At 48.7% G+C, this 21718-nt stretch overlaps 1 protein-coding gene across 8 annotated transcripts in view; it reads left to right on the forward strand.

The window, feature by feature from the left end:
* The window catches only part of DTNB (dystrobrevin beta), a 1143128-nt gene that overhangs the window by 963500 nt on the left and 157910 nt on the right, over positions 1 to 21718 (forward strand). For all 8 annotated transcript variants that reach the window (XR_013596287.1, XM_078650028.1, XM_078650030.1 and 5 more), the window contains one exon: positions 14578 to 14691. Coding sequence is in view for 7 of the 8 variants with exons in the window: in XM_078650028.1 (XP_078506154.1) it covers positions 14578 to 14691 (114 nt within the window). In the remaining variant the exon portion in view is untranslated. The remainder of the gene's footprint in view (positions 1 to 14577; positions 14692 to 21718) is intronic.

Here is a 21718-nt window from a genome sequence, read left to right on the forward strand (position 1 = left end):
TCACACATCTCCACAACACCGCTAAAAGCCTGCCTCAACGCAGCAGCAAGACTTATCTCCGGGTCAAGGAAGTTCGACCATATCTCTCCACACCTAAAAGCATTAAACTGGCTACCATACGAAGGCAGAATTCAACTAAAAATGGCATGTATCACCCACAAAGCGCTTCACTACAACACTCCAAGATATCTTGCCCAGAAAATAGTACTATCTGGTGGAAATAGACCTGCTAGGAGTGCTAAAGAGCTGGTACTGAGACCAGCCATTTTCAGAAAGAAGAGAACGTATGATAGAGCATTCTCGGGAGCAGCCCCTAGAATCTGGAACTCTCTTCCACCTAACGTCAGAAAAATAACAAACACGGCAACATTTAAGAGGGAAACGAAAATATTTCTAATGAGCAAATTCCTCCCTTAGTTCAAGATCGATCTTCTTTAACATAAAGACAGAGTTAAGACCAAGACACTCACTCACAAGAAGCGAAAATAATCACACCTACGGAGTAGGTCTTACTAGAGGAATACAATCCATGGACGGTGAAGTTGGATATGACGGGACAAGATACTGGACACGTGAATTTATTTCCTAAAAACAATATATACTGCAGGTCACTGTCCATACGTTGTTTAAACTAAAATAGTACTTTACTAATCATGGTATTAGATTGTTAAAGAATATTGAAAACTTCGGAAAGATCACTTATAATCTTTCTGCAACCAGGAAACCTCTCCACAGAAATAGCTTGTATTCAATAAGCTATGTTCAGCCTTGTTATATATTGTGTTTATTGTATTTTCAACTTGTGTTTGATCACATGTAATTTTGTCATATCTCCTTGTTTAACCTTTCCGGACAATTTGTGTTGTCATACTACCTCATGCTATGTAAAGCGCTCTGATACCCATGGTTCTTGTTCGCGCTATACAAAACTCTTAAATAAATAAATATTAAATAAATACTCTCAGACACCTGTCCAACTTTGACTGAAGTTGCACCCAATTCTGCCCAAGGCGCCAAATCCTCCACTTAATTTACCACCTCCAGAAGGGAGAACACACACTCGGAATTCTCTTTTTAGAACAACTTAGACAATGATAATGACCAGAGGGATGACTTTGCTCAACCCTACCAGGATGATAATTGGTACAAGGACTTACAGGAGCTATGGGTCTCCTTCCTACCCCTGGACCAGCCTCAGAGGAATCCACTTCCTACGCAATAGTGATGCACAAGGCTGCCAAAGTACTTGATGTCCAGCTTCCCACCTTGGAGGTTAAAATCAATGTTCTGACAGAAGTTCTCCAGCCTGAGCAGACACCTTCTGAGGCCCTTCCATTTAACAAGTCACTGACAGATACTGGGGTCTTGGCCCAAACCTTTTTCTAGCCCCCAGTCAATCGCCAAATTGCCAGGTGCCATCGCTCTGCTCTAGGTGACCCTGCGTTTCTACCACACTAAAGGCAAAGTGATGCAAGCCTCCATGAGCCACTCTAATCGCTACACATTTCCTACCACTCCCACAACTGCAAATCTAAGCGAGTGGAAATGTTTAGAAAATGTTTTTTTTCTTCCACAAATGTGACACTCCGATCTGTTAACGCAAGCTTCTAGTTAGGACGCTACTCCCACACCCTTTGGAATTTGGTGGTACAAGTTTTCCCTGGTGTGCCTGAAGACCATCAACTTGATCTCACTCAGTCTATTCAAGATGGTCCTAATGTAACCAGGTTCATGATTTGTGTGGCTTGGAAACCATGTCATGCAGGCTATAGGCACCAGAGTTGCCATTCGTCATCATGTGTGGCTGCAGTCGACTAGGTTCTCAGGCAATGTCCAGTCCTTCTTGATGGACATTGCCTTTGATGGTACTAGTCTGTTTGGGTACAAGGCTGATTCCAGTCTACGGTGTTTAAAAGAGCACAAGGATGCCGCTCTCTCTCTCTGGGCCTTTCCCTTCCATTCGCCAACCGAAACTGTTTCATCGCTCCTTTCACATCTTTGGTTGAGGTGCCTCATACCATCAGCCTGTCCAGCTTCAACAAGACACCCAGCAGTTTTGCGGCTGAGGTGGTCACTGCCGCCATGGTCAACAGTCCACCCAGCTTAATTCTCCCCCTGCATCTTCAAAACCTCTTTAGTGTGCCCTTACTGGAGCGTTGCCACTTAGTGGGATTCAGAATCCATCAAATCTACCTGGATTGGCAGGCAATAACTTCAGACAGGTGGATTCTACACATCTTTCACAGGGGATACAGCTTATCCTTCTCTTCTTCCCTGCCGCATTGAGCTTCTATACAGATCCGTACCAAGGAACACCCAGTGGACAATCTGCTGTTTGTGGTGTTTGCTTGAGCGAAGAAAGGCAAGGCTGTGCAGAAAAGAAGTGTCTCCTGCTGCATCGTGTTCTTCATTAAGATCTGCTATGCATTGGTTAGAAGGCAGTTTCCGGAAGACGTGCATGCTCACTCTACCAAGGCCAAAGCTGCTACCACTGAGTTAACACATGGATTACCTGTCCTAGACATATACTAAGTAGTTATGTGTGTGTCCCTTCATATTTCCACAAAGCACAACTGTATGGGCAGCTCGGTTTACCTGGAGGGGCATCTTATCTGCTCGATCCTGCAGTACTACACAACTGACATCAGTTCGCAGGAATGGCACCTATATAGACTCTGCAGGTCATTTCCAGAGCGAAGAGGTGTCTGTGTGGAGTAGCACCGCGCCACTTGATGGTATGCTGAGGTAATAATAATAATAATAGAAGACATTTATAAAGCGCACAGCTACCCCGAATGGGACACGGACACAACAAAGGTAGAGGTTTGTGCATATCTAGTCACTGCGACTAAATAGCCAGGTCTTCAATGCCTTTCTGAATTCCTGTTCGGAATGCATTGTGCGCAGATGGGCAGGTAGGTTGTTCCAGCACTTGGTGGTACCCACCTCGAATGTCCTACCCCCCATTCTTGCCTTTGCAAAACGGGGGGTGGGGAGGTATCATTTGTGGTTGGACCTAAGGGATTTGTTCTGCTGGTATGGACAAAGTCTCTTCCTCAGTTAGTTGGGCCCTCTCCCTTGATACGCTTGGAAGGCAAACGTGAGGCCTTGAATTCTATGCGTTTGGCTACCGGGATCCAATGAAGTTGTCTGAGATGAGAAGAGATGCTTTGGCGGAGGGGGACCTTGCAGACCAGTCTAGCTGCCGCATTTTTAATTATCTGGAGTCTATGGATCAAGCCGATCGGCAGACCCATGTAAAGACCATTAGCTTAATTGAGACGCGCGGTGAATAATGCATGGACCACGGTTTTGCGAGCTGACTCTGGCAAGAAGTCAATACATTTTCTGATGGTTTTCATTTTGCCAAAGCAGGCCGCAGAAACCTGTTGTTCATGGGTATCGATGGACAGGTCTTTGTCCCACCGTGCTCCTAAGTTCTTGACTGAGTCCTTTGGCGTGGGGGCAGATCCCAGTTCAGCTGGCCACCATAAGTTGGCCGGTGTGGGGGGGGGGGTTGGGGAGGGGGGCAGCTTGGTTAAAAAACAAGACCTCGGGGCGTGGCTAGCAGCCTAAGATGGTGGCAGCTTAGAGGGCGAGCTCCGCGGTTGAAGCGGCCTCCAGACCTATCCGAGCAATAATCCGAAGCAGAATTTTACTTTGCGGGCAGGGACTGAAGCCCGGGACCGGGCGGCACGCCCGACAGCAACCAGACCGAAAATCCGACGGCGGGAAGTCAAGTTACTCGACTCGCCCGCTCTGGCCTTGGGAGGACATAGGAGCCGGGGTCCTGCCTGGCGTGACGGGGCCGACAGGAAGTGCTGCGGATTCGGCGTGGAGGGGCGTGGAGGGGCCGGAAGCGGTCGCTCGCAGCGGAGCACCAGGGACGCGAGCGGCGAGCAGCTCGGACTGACCATCGACGCGTCTGTGGCCTGAAAGGGGGAGAGTGCCTTACATCGCCTGTGAGTGAAAGGGCGAGCTAGACCTCGGCCCGGGGGCGGTCGGACCCGTCCCGTCGGAGCCCGGGGCAGCCATCTTGCCTACCGACCACCGGAGGGTCCTGGCATCGGCTTTGCCGGGGTGTTGAGTTTGCCGACCCGGCTTTGAAAACAGCCGTCACTCGGACAGCGGAGAGCCTGGCACGGGGGACACCAGCGTCTTGAGCGGGGACACGGGGGCGGCCATTGAGACGCCGGAAAAGGGCCGCGCTACGAAGGCGGCACCATAACCTGCCTGTCTGCGCCGACCACCCTGAGCGCCCACACCCTCGACTAACCGGCTGAGAAGCGGAGCAGCGGGGCTGCCGAAAATACGGAAGAGGCTCCTGGTCCACTGTGAGTCCTCTCTGATACACAGACTGGTGGGCGCGCCCCTAGACACGGCTGGCACATCACCAACTGGGGCCGGGAGGCGTTAAGAACTACACAGAGCCGAGGGGGGCCAAGGAGTGGGTCAGTTGGGACATTATCCTGAGACGTCGGACACGCACGTCATCCAGACCACGAGCAAATTCAGCTCCCTCAGTGGCACAGGTCTGCGGGTCCGGCGGACCACGCAGCAACACAACCTCATCAGCTAACCTCACCGGGGGACCCGGGACCTGGGCCGTCGACAGTAGCTACTTTGGCCGGCCGCACCCGAGGGCCGCAGTCACTACGGTGGGCATCCACCGGGACTCCATCTGGGGAGACATAGCTTCCTGACTGCTCTGCTCACAGCGATCATCTTAGGGCAACTACGGAGGCAATGGCGGGCAAAGGTCCGAAGGGAGGCAACGCACAGTCACGTCTTGAGAGGTATGCGTTTGAAAGGCCGTCTGCCTCCCCACCAGATGCCAAAGCACAGGCGAGCAAGACGACCGACCAGAAGGGGGAAAAAAAAGCAACCCTTGAGGACGTTATGCGTGCCTTGACGCAAGTGCAGGCTACAGTGGGATCGATCTCAACGGAAATAACCCTGATAAGAGCTGATTTCCACAAGATGTCCGAGAAAGTTTCGTCAATGGAGGTGGTGACCAAATCTTTGGTGGAGGACGTCTTGGAACTCCAGATCAATGTGGAGCAAATCTCGAACGAAAACAAAGACCTACGTGCAAAGCTGGATGAGCAGGAAGGGCGCTCAAGACGGAACAACATCCGCATTATAGGGGTTCCGGAGTCGGAGGACACGAGAGCGATGGACCTCTACGTGGAAAACTTGATCGAACAAGAACTCAAACCCAAGGGCCTATCCGCCTTTTTCTCTGTGGAAAGAGCACATCGGGTCCCGGGAGGAAGACCGAAGCAAGGCGCAGCACCGCGGCCGATCATTGCACGTCTCTTCAATTTCAGAGACAGAGATGCGATCTTGCAAGCGGCTAGAAACTCACCTCCAGTTAAGATCCAAAATTCAACTTTGGCGTTCTTTCCAGACTACACGGCGGAGGTCGCACGCAGAAGGAGGACATTCTTTGAAGTCAAAAAGGAACTGAGGGCGAGAGAACTCCCCTATGCCATGCTCTTCCCAGCCAAGTTGAGAGTAGTGGCAGACAACAAAACTTGGTTCTTTGACACTCCAGAGGCTGCACATGACTGGCTAGAAGGATGGAGACAAACGGGCCCACCTCGCCGCTCCACACGACCAAATAAATACCGCGCAAATGGATCTCGCGCAGGCTCCCAAGCTTCCGGAGGAGACCTGGATCCACACTCCCCACTGAGTGAGGCCCATGACACTGAGAACAATGATGAACAATGACATCCCGGGCTTATTGAACTAGAACAAATGTACTGTTGATTGGGCTGGCCGTCAAGGACACCGGGCGGAGGTCCTCCGTGGAAATGGAGGGAGGCCGCCGACTCCGGAGAGTCCCTCACCCCGACGAGCAAGTACTGTGTTTGGGGTTCGGGTCAGGCACTCTGCTAAGTTGGGGGGGCGGGCAGTTCTGGGTCCGTCAAGCAGGGGGGCACGGAGGGGGGGAGTTGGGGATGGGGTTTTTTTTTTTTTTTTTTAATTGTTTTCCAGGTGTAGATTGGTACCACGGGGCACACACACTACATAGGGCGAGCGCATGTCAAGGTTTTAAATCACACTTTCTATGGTACATAGATTTTCTCTACCACGGAAGCAATGGCACACAATACACGGTATGACATAGGGAGGGGAGAACCTGAGACAGGACCCGTGGCGCCTCTACAGCTTATGTCTTGGAACGTCAGAGGTCTGGGGACAAGGTCAAACGAGGGTTGGTGTTACACAGTATAAAGAGGTTCAGCCCGGCCCTGGTCCTACTGCAGGAGACACACCTCACAGGCACAGCCACACATGCCTTAGACAGGAAAGGCTACCGGATGATTGCCCATTCGGAATTCACGAAGGGATCCCGGGGGACAGGAATATTAATGCACCGATCCTCCAGATTCATACTCCAATCCACGAAGGTAGACACACAGGGGCGCTTCGCAGCGGCACTGGGGCAGTGGGAGGGGAGACGGCTGAATGTGGTCTCAGTATACATTCCACCGGCATTGCACACGACGGTTCTCCCAGAATTGGGTAAATTTCTGTTGGAACTTCCAGAAGGTGACCTCATAGTAGGGGGGGATTTTAACGCAGTGGCGCACAATACACTAGACAGGTTCCCGTCACGAACACAGGCTCCAGGGCCCTCCCGGCTACATGATTTCCTAGAGGCGCAAGGCCTGATAGACCTTTGGAGGCGCCTACACCCGACAGACCGTCACTACACTTATCATTCAGCGGTCCACGACAGTCTGTCGCGGATCGACTATTTTCTTACACCGGGGCAAGGACTCCTTACTGTCGACGAAGTACGGATCAAACCAAGGGGTGTCTCGGACCATTCCCCGTTGACACTGACCCTCTCCAACCCGGAGCGGTCCCAAAAACGCATCTACCCGATATTCCCGGGCTTCCTTAGGGTCCCACAGGTGACCAAAGCTCTTAAAACAGCGACAAGATGTTACCTAGCAGAAAACATTGGGTCGGTCTCATCCCCGTCGATTCTATGGGAAGCCTATAAAACGGTACTCCGAGGCCAAGCCATCTCCACTATAACGAATTATAAGCGCACCCAGAAAATAGAACTGCTAGACCTGGAGGACAGACTTGCCGAGGCGAATGAGGTTCATATGGCTGACCCGACCGGGGACACGCTCCACACATTACAACTGTGTCAGCAACGCCATGCTGATCTTCTCCGAAGTAGAGTGGTTGAAAACATAGCAGCCACTACGACTAGGGTTTACGATGTGGGGGATAAGGCAAGTAAGCTCTTAGCCTGGCTAGAAAAAAAACGGGTGGGACAGAGGAATATCTTACAGTTGAAAGACGCTGCGGGGGCGCTGCACACCCGCCCCGCACGGATAGTCGAACTCCTGGCTGATCACTTCCAGATGGTATATACCTCTGAGATAGAGGTTACACGGGAAATGGCGGAGGTAGCGCTTGTGGGAGTGCCCACCCGAGCCCTGACGCCAGACAATGCAGAGGACCTGGAAGCAGACTTGACGGCCGAGGAGGTGCAATCAGCTATAGCGGCACTACATCCAGGAAAAGCCGTGGGTCCCAATGGAATCCCGATTGAGTGGTATGAAACCATGTCGGAATCGCTTTCGACACCGCTACTCAACATGTATTTAGAAAGCTCAGAACGAGGACACCTGCCGCCTGATCAATGCATGGCCACCATTGTGGCGATTCCGAAACCTGGCAAGCCCCCTGAGGACTGCGGCTCTTATCGACCGATCTCCCTCCTCAATGCTGAAAGCAAAATCCTGGCGAAATTATTGGCCAACAGGCTGTTGCCTCACCTTAGTCACCTTATCCATCCGGATCAATCGGGATTTATGCCGCACAGAAGTAAGGCGCTGAATCTCAGGCGCCTGCACGGTGTTATGGCAAGGGCCCCGTTGCTGACAACTGATGCAGCAATCCTCTCGTTGGACGCCAAGATGGCGTTCGACTTGGTGGAATGGAGATACCTTTTTGCAGTCCTACGACATATGGGCTTCGGCCCAAAATTCATAGCATGGATCAGGCTCCTGTATAGTGATCCCACGGCGCGGGTGACGGCTAATGGACACCTCTCGAGAATCATTACATTGGCCAGAGGCACGAGACAAGGCTGCCCGCTCTCACCGCTACTATTCGCCCTGGTACTGGAGCCATTGGCCACAATTATTAGGACCACGCCGCTACTGCGTGGCATTACCTGGGGTGAAGGCTGGGAGGACAGAGTGTCCTTATATGCGGATGATATGCTAATATACCTTGAGAAACCGGCAGAGGGGATTCCAGTGCTGCTGGCATTGTGTGAGCGGCAGGGAATAGCCTCAGGTTACAAGATTAATTGGATGAAATCGGTGCTCTACATGCTGCATGGGACCCCGCCATGTCTGGAGGTGGACTGCCCCTTGGTGGTGGAGACAGTCTCCTTTCGCTATCTAGGGATTCAGGTCACACGAGATCAGGTGACCTTTCAGGATTTGAACCTAAGGCCCCTGCTCGACAGATTGAAGGCGGACGTGCGCCATTGGAAGACACTCCCGTTGACATTACTGGGCAGAGCCGCACTTTTCAAAATGATGGCGCTGCCCCGGTTCCTCTATGTTTTGGAAAATACGCCGGCACTGGTCCCACCTTCCTTTTTCAAACAGATAGCGGGACAACTGTCAGGCCTGTTGTGGGGGGATAGACCGGCGAGGGTAGCGCAGGTGAAGCTGATTAGGGATTGGTACAGTGGGGGGATTGCGCTCCCAAACCTGGAACTATACTACTGGGCAGCACACCTCAAGGTGATTAACCAATGGGTGCATGCGCCGCAGGAGGACCCGGCATACTTAGCGGACAGACGGCAGCTTGGCACTACTACACTACTTGCCCCGCTTTATAACAAGGGCCTGACGGCGAAACTGATCGGCCCGACTAAGCACACTGTAACTTTATGGCATAAAGCTCAATCTCGTCTGAAATGGGGGGGGGGTGATTACACAGCTCACACCCTTGTGGGATTCTAAGGCACTGGGCAACTTGAGACGCAGTAAAGGATTTGATAAATGGGACACTATAGGAATATCCACGGTGGGGGATCTATGGACACGGGAGGGAGTGGTCCCGTTTGACACCCTGAGAGAACAGTATGAGTTGAGCACCACTGAGACATACCGCTACATACAGATTAGGCATGCATTACTGGCTGCACTGACACCGGGCACCATTGTCCCGGAATCGGCCCCTTTGGAAGACCGACTACTCACTGATTACATGGAAGCTAGCGCCACCTCCCTCACATATCGCAAACTAATCAATAACTTGCCTGACCCATTACGACAATTGAAAGAGAAATGGGAGGATGATGTTGGCGACTTGGATGAGGGAAATTGGAATGCCGCAATGGCATCGCCTAGAGAAGCGGGAATATCAGCAAGATTCCGTTTGGTACAGTTCAAGATACTACACCGAGTATACTACACACGCACCACACTCCACAAATTCCAAAGGGCAGACCACCCGTATTGTTTGCGAAACTGTGGGGAGGAGGGCACATTGTTTCATACCCTGTGGTCCTGTCCAAACATACTGGAATACTGGAAGCGAGTGGCACGTACGGTCGCCCAGACGCTACAACTCCCGTTTACTCCAGATCCTAGAATTTGTCTGCTGAATGTGTGGGGCCCGACCGACCTGACGCCACAAGGGCGATTATGGGTGGTTATAGGGATGATGCTAGCAAAACGAGATATAGCACAGAAATGGGGGGCGGCTGAGATACCGACTTTGACACAGTGGTGCAAAAATATGGACATGATCATGATGACAGAGCGGGCGATATACCAACAGAGGGCTAATCCACGTAAGTGGAACAAAATATGGCTGCCATGGAATACATACAGAGGGGAGCCCTGTGAACCACTGCCGGAAGACGAAGAGGTAGATAGTTCAGAAGAGGGGGACGATGCAGAGTAAGAATGGGCCAGTGGGGGGAACAGGTTGGGTTGGACGTGGGCGAACTCGGTTTTCCAACGCCCTTTAGGCGTAAGAGATTATAAGAGTAACTGTGGGTGGGGAAATTTGGCTGATGGCCTGCAATGCCTAGAATGTAATGTGTACGTAGCATGCTTCTGCCAAACCAAGTTACACACCTGGATGTTGTTGTTGTTTATTTACAAAAATGAAAATGTTGCGGTCCTGATAGGAGATGGCGGAATGTTGACGCCACACTTCGTTATGCCTGCACTACTGATTATGATATTGTGATGCAACAATAAAAACAAATTAAACAAATAAAAAAACAAAAAAAAACAAGACCTCCATCTTGTCGGCATTAAGCTTTTAGAAGGTGTGACTCTTCCAGGCTGAGATGCTTTTAAGGCATACTTTTAGTGGGTCAAAGGTGGATGCTTACACCCCGCTGAAAGAGAACAACAGCTGGGTGTCATCTGCGTAGGATGTCACCTTGATTCCCATTTTGGCGATGTGCTCCGCCAGTGGTGTCAGGTAAACATTGAAAAGAAGTGAGCTCAGTGCCGATCACTGCGGCACCCCCCATTTTAGTGGTATAGCGAGGGAGGTGAAAGAGTGGATCGACACCTATTGTTCGCGGTCGTGCAGGTAGGACGTGATCCAATTCAGCGCCGTCCCCTGGATGCCAATACGTTTAAGGCGATCTAGTAAGATGGGATGGGACACCGTGTCAAACGCTGCTGACAGGTCTAGATGCACCAGCATGGCTGCGGAGCCTCCATCCACCGCCCAGCGTATGGAGTCAGCCATCTCAATCGGTGCGTATTCTGTACTGAAGCCAGGGCAGAAGCCGGACTGTGACTCATGCAGTAGACCATTGGACTCAATGAAAGCTGCCAGTTGTTCATGGGCTAATTTCTCTAAAACCTTAGCGGGGCGGGGAGCAGAGAAATGGGCCTATAATTACTTGTGAATTCAGGGTCAGCGTTAGGTACTGCTGAAAACGTTCTGAATACAGCCTGATGCTCGGGGAATATTCAAAAGGTGAGGCATCTGCAGCGGGATCGTCTCTAACAGAAAGAGTGTTACCAAAGCAAATAACTTGTTCATTTGGTTCTTCCCAGAATTGTGATTGACAAGTTACCCCCACTGAATTATTACTGGATGCCAGGGACCATGGTCTATGCAGTTTTAATGATTTGACCTGCAAAAGAATGCATAAAATACAGAAGCAAAGATTCATTAAACAAATACACAAATGATGAAATATTTAAATTCACAAGTATATAAAAAATGCAAATGGCAACTTAAATGGGAAGATCGGAGTTTTTTAAATTCAACTGAGGCCACTCATCATCCACACTATATTCTGTTTGATGCACTTGCACTTCCCCCACAAATCTGAGGATACCAACTTAATTTTAATCTCCAATTTCAAATTCCGTCACATTTACAGAATGTTTACAATTTTTCAATGTATATTTAATTTCTGTATTTATATAACCTTTTTAATCTGTTCCTTTTATTTATTTTACCAAGCAGTCACGGACCCCCTGAGTAGGTGTCGCGGACCCCCCAGGGGTCCCCAGACTACATGTTAAGAACTGCTGTACTAGGAGATTAGCCAGTGACTTAAGGCATGACAACGGTCTCACTGGTACTAGAGATTCATAAAAGTTGTACCACTATCCACACTACTGTTTCTATAACTGAAATATAAGAAAAAGTATGTCGTCATTGTAGGAGAGTGGGGTCTGCAATCCTATGGTCACCCCAGATTTTTGCTTTTTGCTTCACTGGTTTACGACTTTCCCTGGCTGTGGGCCTGCTAATCAGACCCACAGCCTAGCTGTTCTCTCTCTAAATTGACATCCATGTACTTTAGGTGCATTTACCAATTGGTATTGGGACCCCTTATCAGCCCCTGTACAGTGTACCTTAGGTACCCAGGGCATAGGTGAACCCAAGGCCTACCAGGGGCTGCAGCATGTATTGTGCCACCCCTGGCTTGCCCTCCAAACAGACACAACTGGCTAGTAAGACAGCTGGGGCAAGGTGGTGTAATCACCCTTTGCTGTAGATATAGTATACCTATATCTAACCCTAAAATGGACACATATATTCCTATCAGTCACTCCTATAGCAGGCCTTATCAATCCTGAAGGCAGAGTGCTTGGAATTATGTGAGATGGTGCTCTAGCATGAGCTGAGCCTGTCTGCAGATTGCGGAACCAAGTCCTTATAGCTGTTCCATGATAACGCTATATCATATACTCTTAAGTGCATTATAATCCTCGCGGTTATGGCTAACTTTGGTATAGCATTATCAAAACATGTCGAGTAAGGTGTCATACGAATTGGAATACTATCCCCTCGCCAGTTCTGGCGACGGGGGTAGCATTTCACCCTTTTAGAGGGGCACGACATGTATGTAACTGTGAACCCCGGTTAAAGTTAACTCGAGACTCAGCATCACAAAATGGATGCTGCCACCACAGACACAAGTCTGACCTCCTGCTGCTGGGAGTCCTCCCTGCGAGGGAGGCCTGGACAAAGGGTTTCCTGCCTTGGGAGGTGCTAGCACCACCCCAGACAGGATTTTGTGTATTGAGGTAGGGAGGCCTGAAAGGACAGAGACATGCCTGGGGCACACAAGGTGTCCCTGTGCATACACCGGTTCAAACCAGTTGCTGGGGCACTCCAGCCCCAGCTCTGGCGCGAAACCGGACAAAGGATAGGGGGTGTAACCACCCCCCTTCCCGGTCCCACCCATAGGAGGGACCTAGTCATAGTACAGCCCCCTTTAGTAGGATAAAGGTAGGAGCTGGGCCCTTTCCAAATTAGATTATCCTGAACAACTTTACAAGAAGAAACTCTGGACTTCGACGTTCTCCTCCACAAAAGACTGAAGAATCTCCCTTGTGGGCAAGGAGTGTCCACCCTGCAACTGCAGGCACCATCAAGCGTCCTAGCGGTCCACTTTGTCGTCCTTCCTGCCGGATCCAGACTTCAGAGCCCGACGAGACCCGGACTCCCAGACCTCTCTGACCTCTACCCACATCTGCAGCACAGCTGAAACCCGTGGGTGCGACGAGACCCGTGGGACCGGCCATCTAGAAGAGACTGCACTTCGCTTCCAGCACGACTTCTGAGGCATCCTCGAGTAAGTGCTTTGGGGATTGAGAAGCCCCAGCCCCGAGCAGCTCCCGCACCAAAGACCAGCCCTCCAGCATCCACGAGATCTGCGTGGGGCCTTTTGCTTGATTGCTGCTCGACGCGTTGTCTGGTCACTTGCCGGCTGGCTAGTGACCTCCTAGACGACGATCCACGAAATCTACACTGCTGGTCTGGTTGCTCCAGACTGGCCCTTGCTCCCTTCCAAAAGAGGAGCACCCTGGACCCTCCTGGTCCACTCCAGACGCCGTTTCCACTCACCGTGTGGGTTTCCGTTGCCAAGGCCTGTTGACTCCAAATCTGGATCCGACACCGCCGATAGCGAGAGCCTGCGTGGGACAGCTTGTGCCTCCATCCTTGTCGTCGAAGACCCCTCCTGGTCCACGTGGCTGCAGAGACAAGCGTCCACTCTTCACCTGATCGCGACGACAGCATCTGGTTCCCTCCTGGTTCCACACCGGTCACTGGCTAGTGACTTTGAACACTGTCCCCTCTGCTTTCAGGTCCTCTTCTTCCTCGATTCACCCTTGGATCGCACCGGACATCTTCCTCCTGGTCGCCTGCAGCATCTTTCTTCAAGGCTCCATTGACTTCAACGCGGAAACCCGACACACTTTCACACCTATGCACCCGCAGCCCGTGGGTGAGGTAACGAGAGCATTTCGGTGCTCATAGGTAGCGTGACTCTCCTAGTGTCCAGATATCCAGTCGTTTTAGTCCTAACTAGTCGGAACTGTCTGTTACTTACCTTTTCGTAATTTGTTCTGTCCATTGACTTTGTTCCGCATCCCGCGTGTGAGTTCACACTCTGCACACGCGTCCCGTGGGCCTCCTGATACTTACCTAAGGTTAGGGTAGGGTAGTCCCAGCGAACCTACAGCCTCTGGGCATCTTCATTTTCTAAATCATTCTACTTATACCATTTACTTAGTATATGGTTTGCCATGCCCCTAGGGCACCATTGTAATTTTGTGCAACTTATCGTATTTTTCCTAAGAGATTGTCATGTGCTTAGCCCTCTGATCTCATAAAGAGTTCAGAGGTGTTTGTTATTAATAAATATACTGTTTATTTTTATAACAACCTGTGTGGTGTCCTTTCATCTGGTATTCAAGGGGTTATATGTGGTAAAACAGCTGGTTTCACATGCCAAAAGAGTTTATCCTAAGACTGCTTTGTCCGTGCTACCATTAGGATAGCTGGTCTATAAGGTTGACTTACAACCAATCACCATAAGGGTTGTTTGGACTGATACAAGGTGATCACTAGAACTAGTGAGCATCATATATCAGGCCAACTTCTCACAGTCATTAACAGATGCTTGATTGCAATCTTTTTGCCAGAGGCCATAGAGTTTTGTATATCTAAGCGTCTTGTATTCTAGGGTCACCACACTTTTACAAGACACATTGCAACATTTATGTTTATTTTTCATCGTAGAGAAATATTACAAGAAATTCAGCGCCTTCGACTGGAACATGAGCAGGCCTCCCAGCCAACACCAGAGAAGGCTCAGCAAAACCCAACCCTTCTAGCTGAACTGCGATTGCTACGGTAAGAGAATACTTTGAAAAGATTCCTCTAAAGGTACGAAAATACCCTTCTTTATCTGCTCTGTATGCTTCTAGAGTATTGACGATGAAACACTAAGCGGTATTTTGACTGTACAGAAACCTTTTCCAGTTCAGTATTCAGCACTGTGGCCTCTTTCCCCATGAGCCTTATATGTTAAAGGCAAGCATTAGCAAAGCCAATAGGTTTCACCAATGGTAGAATAATTGGCTTTGTCAATCAAGTGGGGAGGCTAACGGGGGTAGTAAAGAAACATAGATGAGGTGAGTGGGAAAGGTGAGAAAACACAGGCTTCAAAAAACAGGGAGCTGGTGGGGATAAGTAGTGCACCACATTTATAATGGGTCACCGCTGTGTTTTGAGAAGAATAATGGGAGTCACATGCAGCTCATCTGCTTTAGAAGTACTGGTGGCTGAGGCAGCCTTAAAGTGTCAAGCATTCCACTGTCCATTACAGGAATTGGCTGCTGCGCCGGTACCCGCTGAAGTAATGAGCAACTCACAGAGTATGTGCATGCTCAGTGTGCTTGGTGTTAGCCTAGCCCCTGCCATGAATGATCCTCTCAGGCACTCTGGTTCAGCTAGTGAATCGAGCGTAATGAGGATGAAAATGAGCGACGTTTTTTTTTTTCATCCCATGCCAACATTTTAAAAATAAAACTCTATGCTTAAAAGAAAGTAAAAACCAAAATTGCAACACATAATGTAAACAAATTGGCAAATGTGACGATAAAATGGAATGGAGCACGTACAGACATTTGTCACAGCAAATATGATGATACACAGGAACGGAGCTACTCAAAACTTGAGTGTTTGTGTCAAATATGATAAATGTAATTATAAACAGGAATGGATCTCAGAGCGACTTCTGTCCCAGAAAATGTGACGATAAAGAGGAACAGAGCATCTGAAAATACATGCGCTCGTGTTACGCGCAGAAACCAACGAAGACAAGGGTGAGTTCATCACAGAAGAGGTAGAGAGAAGCATACTGGCGAGAGAGCGCGACACCATATTTAACTTCAACAACACACAAAAACCAAATATAAACGTCAAAAACTTGCCTTAGTTTGTTGTTTTTATGGCCTGTAGATAATTATGGAGCGGGTGCCGGGGAAAACTATTGGGTGGAGAGTGGCAAGTACGACGTGCGCTGACCAGCAGAACTATAAACAGGATCTGGCACTCACCCAAATGCCCTGTAATCGTGACAGAAACAGTACGACTTTCGCTTTTCAACAAAACATAAACAGAATCCTTACAATGTTTAGCAATAAAGTTTCTGTCTGGAATGTTAAACCTCTGTACAATTTTTTTTATCACAACGACGGACGTTGATTCTGTCTCTTTAATGGAGATTAATTCAATATTAAAACAGGAACAAAACAAATCTACATCACTTCTCCAGTACCACCAGGTTAACACAAATGACACTTGAACAAACTAGCCAATAGTCTTGGAAGTAGTACAAATATTGCCTGGTTCCGGTGTAGCGATGGGGAGCCAACGGGCTTCTAAGACTATAAACGTGCATTGGGATCTCTTCTACCAACATTGAGCTACTTTACACGCTCAAGCTCCTCCTGGCCTAGACAGGATCGCACTGACCATACAGCTAACGTACACGGCGATGTGCGGGCCATAAGGACAAGAGACTAATGGCCTGCAGCGCACCGTGTACATTAGGTGCATGTTTGTAACACTATAAATGCTGTCCGCTGTGCACGTTTTCTTCAGAAAGCCAAAAATCGCAACAACCCTAAAACACAAGCTGAGGCAAAAGAAAAAAATAGTGCGCGAAACAACCATAAATGGCCAGAAGGGAAATGCTACATCCAATAGGGCAGGCTCCATGGGAGGGAGCAACACAGCTAAAGGAGGGACAAATATAACTGATTCACCGTAGATAATTAAGGATTTTTGAAGGGCTCACAAAAAAACAAAAGAAACGTGAGTGGCGTGCTCTAAGCCCACAGAGTAGATACAGCATGTCTCAAAGAGACAGCGCATGTACTGCTTAGATGAGACCTAAAAGATTAACTGGGAAAACGTTAACAATGAATTACATTTAAAAACAAGCAATACTATGTAATATTAAGGTTACAAATCCTGTCTAAGCATCTTAGTGATTCAATAAATAAAAAAATGTAGACAAATATATTAAAATTTGTCGTGGTGACCACAGTAAAATGGCAAAAAGGGAACTGACAGATAAAACTTCACATTCAGTAACTTTGAGGGTAGACATATTGTGAATTCACCATTGGAAAGAAAACATTGTTATAAAAATATACAGAAGGTTAATGTTGCACATATGGCTTACCAAACCTAATTCATGACTTAAAGTTAGTTATACTGTATAAACATTATAAGTGGTGTGTTATTTACACCACTTTAAATGTTGTGTGTGATTGGCCCCCTCGCTAACCGGCTTAGGCTAACACTGAAAAATTCAAAGCAAACCAAGGATGGCATATATGTTTATATGTATAACAAACGTCTGTCCTAGGATGCTTATCAGTGAGGCGCAACATTTGGCCCATGTCAACCCTCTTAGCATCACAGCTGCAGAAATCAAGGGAGCTGTGTTGTTTTTTCTCTGAAGGCCCCTGTCTTTACCCAAAATGCATTTTCATGGGTGTTGCGACACACATTAGTTTTCCCGGTTCCTCTATTTATACACAGTGTCTTGTTCTTCTGTTCTCGTTGCTCCGTGCCCTGTCGTTGGGGGGTGGCTGCCTGATCCTCTGACCTCTCCTCTGTTGTTTAGGACCCTGTTGCTTGGCTGTGCTGGGTATCATGCTGCTTCTTTGAGCCTCTTACACTTTTTTTCAGAACAGCTCTGGGGCAGGGACTTTGCTGGGTCTTGGGTAGGAGCCTCTTCCTGCCTCGGATCCCAGGTGGGAGAAGGGAACCTAGATTGGGGGCGGTGTGCTGAGATAAAGCTGTGAATTTACCACGTTGAGTGTTGTAAGTGTTAACCTTTACAGTGAGAGGCGCAGAGACTACTACAGAAATATGGGCAGACCACAGCATGGGGACTGAGGATTCTGTCGCCAAGGGTGAGTGAAAGCGAGTGGGCAAGTGACCTAGGGAGGTGGTAGGTGTGCGACTGTGTAGAGGCAGACCTGCTGGGGGTGGTGCTAGATATTTCAAAGGGGATTATATGTGCATGGTCAGCTGTATGCCTGGAATGTGTCTCCGCCAACTATCAACTCTTCTGTAAGGTTCCTGTTTTGTGTTGGTAAGCAACAGACAACTCCTTTTCAAGCAACCTCATTGCAACATTTATTTATCATGTTACCCGAATAAATACAAACAAAAAATAATATCTTTATTGGTATTTCAGCATAAATTACTATACATAGTATCAATTCCTGCAACTTCCCTTGCTAGGAAATATCCATAGACATTGTTTTGTGACTAGAAATTCCATCATAAATGCCCCACACTGTCACATTGTTATAGCTCGAACTATAGTGCTATGGGTAATGTCCCCTTTGGTGTTATCACATCAGTTCTCGGGAACAATGTTTAGATAGAAACCTTTAATTTGATTTTGAATGCGCACTCCATAGTTGAAGCATAAAAAAGCTCTGCCAGATAGTCTGTACAGTTGAGTACAAAAACTGCTTATTTGGGATATTTCCAATTGAACAGCTGTACTTTTATCAAATAGAGCAAACTATTGCCAGTGGCATAGTAGATATATCTTTTTTAAATAGAGTTGCCTGGAGTGCCAGCGCCAAGACGTCGGTTTCAGTTCGTATCGCACAGCCTTAGAGGGATGGAGTTCCTAAGACCCAATAGTCCTCTCCGTAAAGGGTCTTCGGTTTTGTCCATTGACTGTCATACTGTAGCAAGTAAATGACCATTTTAGTTTTGGTGACCTTTCTTAATAGCTGCAAAGACAGCTCTCTTTATGATTAGTAATTCCTATTTGGAGGAGGGCATTCAACATGGAATTCAAAGAGCTCTTCAGGTGGCATACCTAGTGTCCGAGGTGAGTGGATTATTAGCTTAGCTGTCCTGATACTGATACTTCGTAACTGTGACCAGTCGCCTGCTCCAGTACGCCAGTGACCGTCAGCATTCGACTGTTCAAGTGTCTTCACTTGAGTTACAGTAGGATTAGCTTTCAGATAATTGGCTACAGAATAAAGTGCTGCAACTTATAGAACAATTAACATGATCATGAATTGGGGGGGTTTCTGATTTTGAAAGTGAGTTGTCAGATTGCAAGGAATCAATTCCGAATCTGGGAAAATATTGTCACTGGATAACTAATGTCATTGTGGAGCTAAATTTGGGATTGCTCAGCCTGCTCGTAGAAATGAGTTCCATATGCATGCAGAAGAGTAGCATATGGTTGCATTCTGAGATAGAAAGCAAAGCTGTCATCGATGCCCCAAACTTCACCAAGCTCTGGGAGGACTCCGAGTGGAAGCGAACTCTCCAGTGATCATTAAAAGAACTCAACCAGAAGAGTGCTGCTCTGGTAATGTCATGTTTGATCTCTGCCATATGCTTAAGTTGAAGGGATTGAAGTATGGCTGTGACTAATTGTGACGCACACCGTATGTTCACCGGTTTAGTCCACCTAGAATGAGTCTAACTTTGGGGGATCCGCGGTGTGCAGTGTAAGGAGTGGCCAAGCTTCAAAGAACCAAAGATCCAGCCATAGACCTGAGCACAGAGAAAGATGGCTCAGCAGAGGAAGCAGAGACTTAGGATTCACCTCTTTCCAAGGAGCAGTGAGACTCAGTGTTAGAAGGCTGCCCGGCAGGAGGTAATAAAGGCTGCAAAGAGACCTTTCCCAAAATGGAGAATCCATGCTAGGAGAAAGGTGTCCGGTTGAAGTCTTCGTGTCCTAAACACCAGGTGGGCGGGTTAACTGCAGCCAAGTGAAGTTAGAAACTGTTTTTAGTGTGTGCCCACTGGTCACGGATGACCTCAAACCAACTTTATAGTGATATTTTGTTTTTGTTTTTAATTCATAATTGAAAACAACTTTTTAATGGCAAAAATTAATTGTAATATAGATACTACAATGGGACATTACCAGATAAAGTGTGATGGTGGTATCATGTACAGAGGATCAATCATGCGACAGCCAGTGATGTAGTCAGGTGTTCATGCCTTTGCATTTATTTGTCAAAGCCAAACTTGCCTTCTCAGTTAATTATGCTACTTTGGGTGAACACGTTGCTGAAGATCTGGACATTGGATATGAATGGCACTTTTATCTGTTTTTTTGCTTAAAGTTCATTTTCATGACTTTGTAAAGGTCTCCAGGGCTTCTGCTGTTTCCATGCTTTCGACCCGCAAGTGTTTACTCAATAACTCTCTGCTGTGTATGGGTATAGCTTTATGACCGATGTCATCAGTGATGTCATTCAACATGTCACGATCGATGTAATATATGGGGTCGTAAGCAGTGCATGGCTGGGATGCAAGTTATAATTAGCTCAGTAAACTATAACTGGTGAATTTCATTTTCTTTTTTTATACATGTTACGTTATTTCATCATCTAAGTATAACGTCACTTTAATCTTTGTTTTTTTCAGTGTGTGTGTTATTTTATTTATATACATAAATCCATAGATAGATAGATATGCACACATATACAGGCATGTATTTTTATTTTGTTTATGGCAAGAAGGGGTCAGTGGCGTAACAAAAGCCCCTGCAGCTGAGCTCCAGGGCCCCCACCGGTTCTAGCAGGACCCTGGCTTGAGAGCTCCTAACTTGACCCGGATCGTCGGGGCCCCCCTGCGTGTATTTTGCAGGGGGGCCCTCAAGTTTGGTTACCCCACTGGAAGGGATTGGACAGCTTGCTACTCCTTCACTCGGACATGCAACGACCACATTCCTGCCCAACAAACCGCCTACACTCTGGGTTTATGTTTTATGTGTGTATGTCTCTTTTCTATATTTTCATACAAAAGTCAGCGAATAACAATCAAATATGTCTGATATATATGTTACATGTTACCTGTAAATACCAATAAAAACATTTAACTAAACTTTTCTGATCCCTTTTGATAATTTTTCGAGTCTTTGACTCCGAACGGTGCCGATAGGGATGCCAGGTTTTAAACCCTGTGAGGACTGCGACCGACTGATGTCGGTCACCGACTCTCACCGTCGGTGTCTCCACTGTCTCGGCGTCGACCACGACGACAAGACCTGTTCCGACTGACGGGCCCTAACTTCGAAAGCTAGGCGGGAGCGGTCCCGCAAGCGACTCGAACTCCGGCAGTCGGGCCCGCGCCGAGAGAGGTCCCGGTCCGGACGGAGGTCGAGGGAGCGGAGCCATCATAGCTCCGGGAGTCCTATATACCTATACATCACTCCTCAGGGTCAAAGTCGTCAGGTAAGCACAAGAAGTCGAAGAGACATCATCGCTCTTCCGACTCCCCCCGACGCACGGGCGATGTGGCCGGGGGTTCGGGTGATACCGCCCACGCGGCTCCATCGGAGTCGCGGGCGTCGTGTCCAGCCCCATACCCTCCGGTCCCTGGGCCGCGCGCGATGCCGGAGGAGATCGAGCGGTTCCTCATGGCCATGAGGTCCCTCACTCCCCCAGCGGGCTCCGCGGCGCCTTCGGGCCCAGCGGACACGTCTGGGGCCCTAGCGGGTCGGAGGCTTTGGCCCCGACGCCGTCGGGTGCTTCGTCCCCGGCGCCTTCGGGCCCGGCGCCTTCGGTCCCCACTGGATCCGGTTCCGGATCCGGGTCATCGCCGGTGGACCTAACGACCTCCCCGGCGCCGGTCCCTCAGGTGTCACCACCGGCGCCGTCTTCGGGCGGTGCGGTCCCCGATGCCTCCCTCGCTCCGGTTCCGGCGCCGGAACGGCGCCGCTGGACGCCGCTTTCGACGCCGTTTGGAGAATTTTACTTCAATGAACCGACCCCATCCTTTGACATCCCTGAATCTCAGGAGATGGGTGATGAGGAGTATTGGGAGGGGTCTCAGGACCCTCTGACACGGGAGTATCAGTCCCAGG

Source organism: Lissotriton helveticus, chromosome 6, assembly GCF_964261635.1.
Source record: "Lissotriton helveticus chromosome 6, aLisHel1.1, whole genome shotgun sequence".
Lineage (NCBI taxonomy): Eukaryota > Metazoa > Chordata > Amphibia > Caudata > Salamandridae > Lissotriton > Lissotriton helveticus.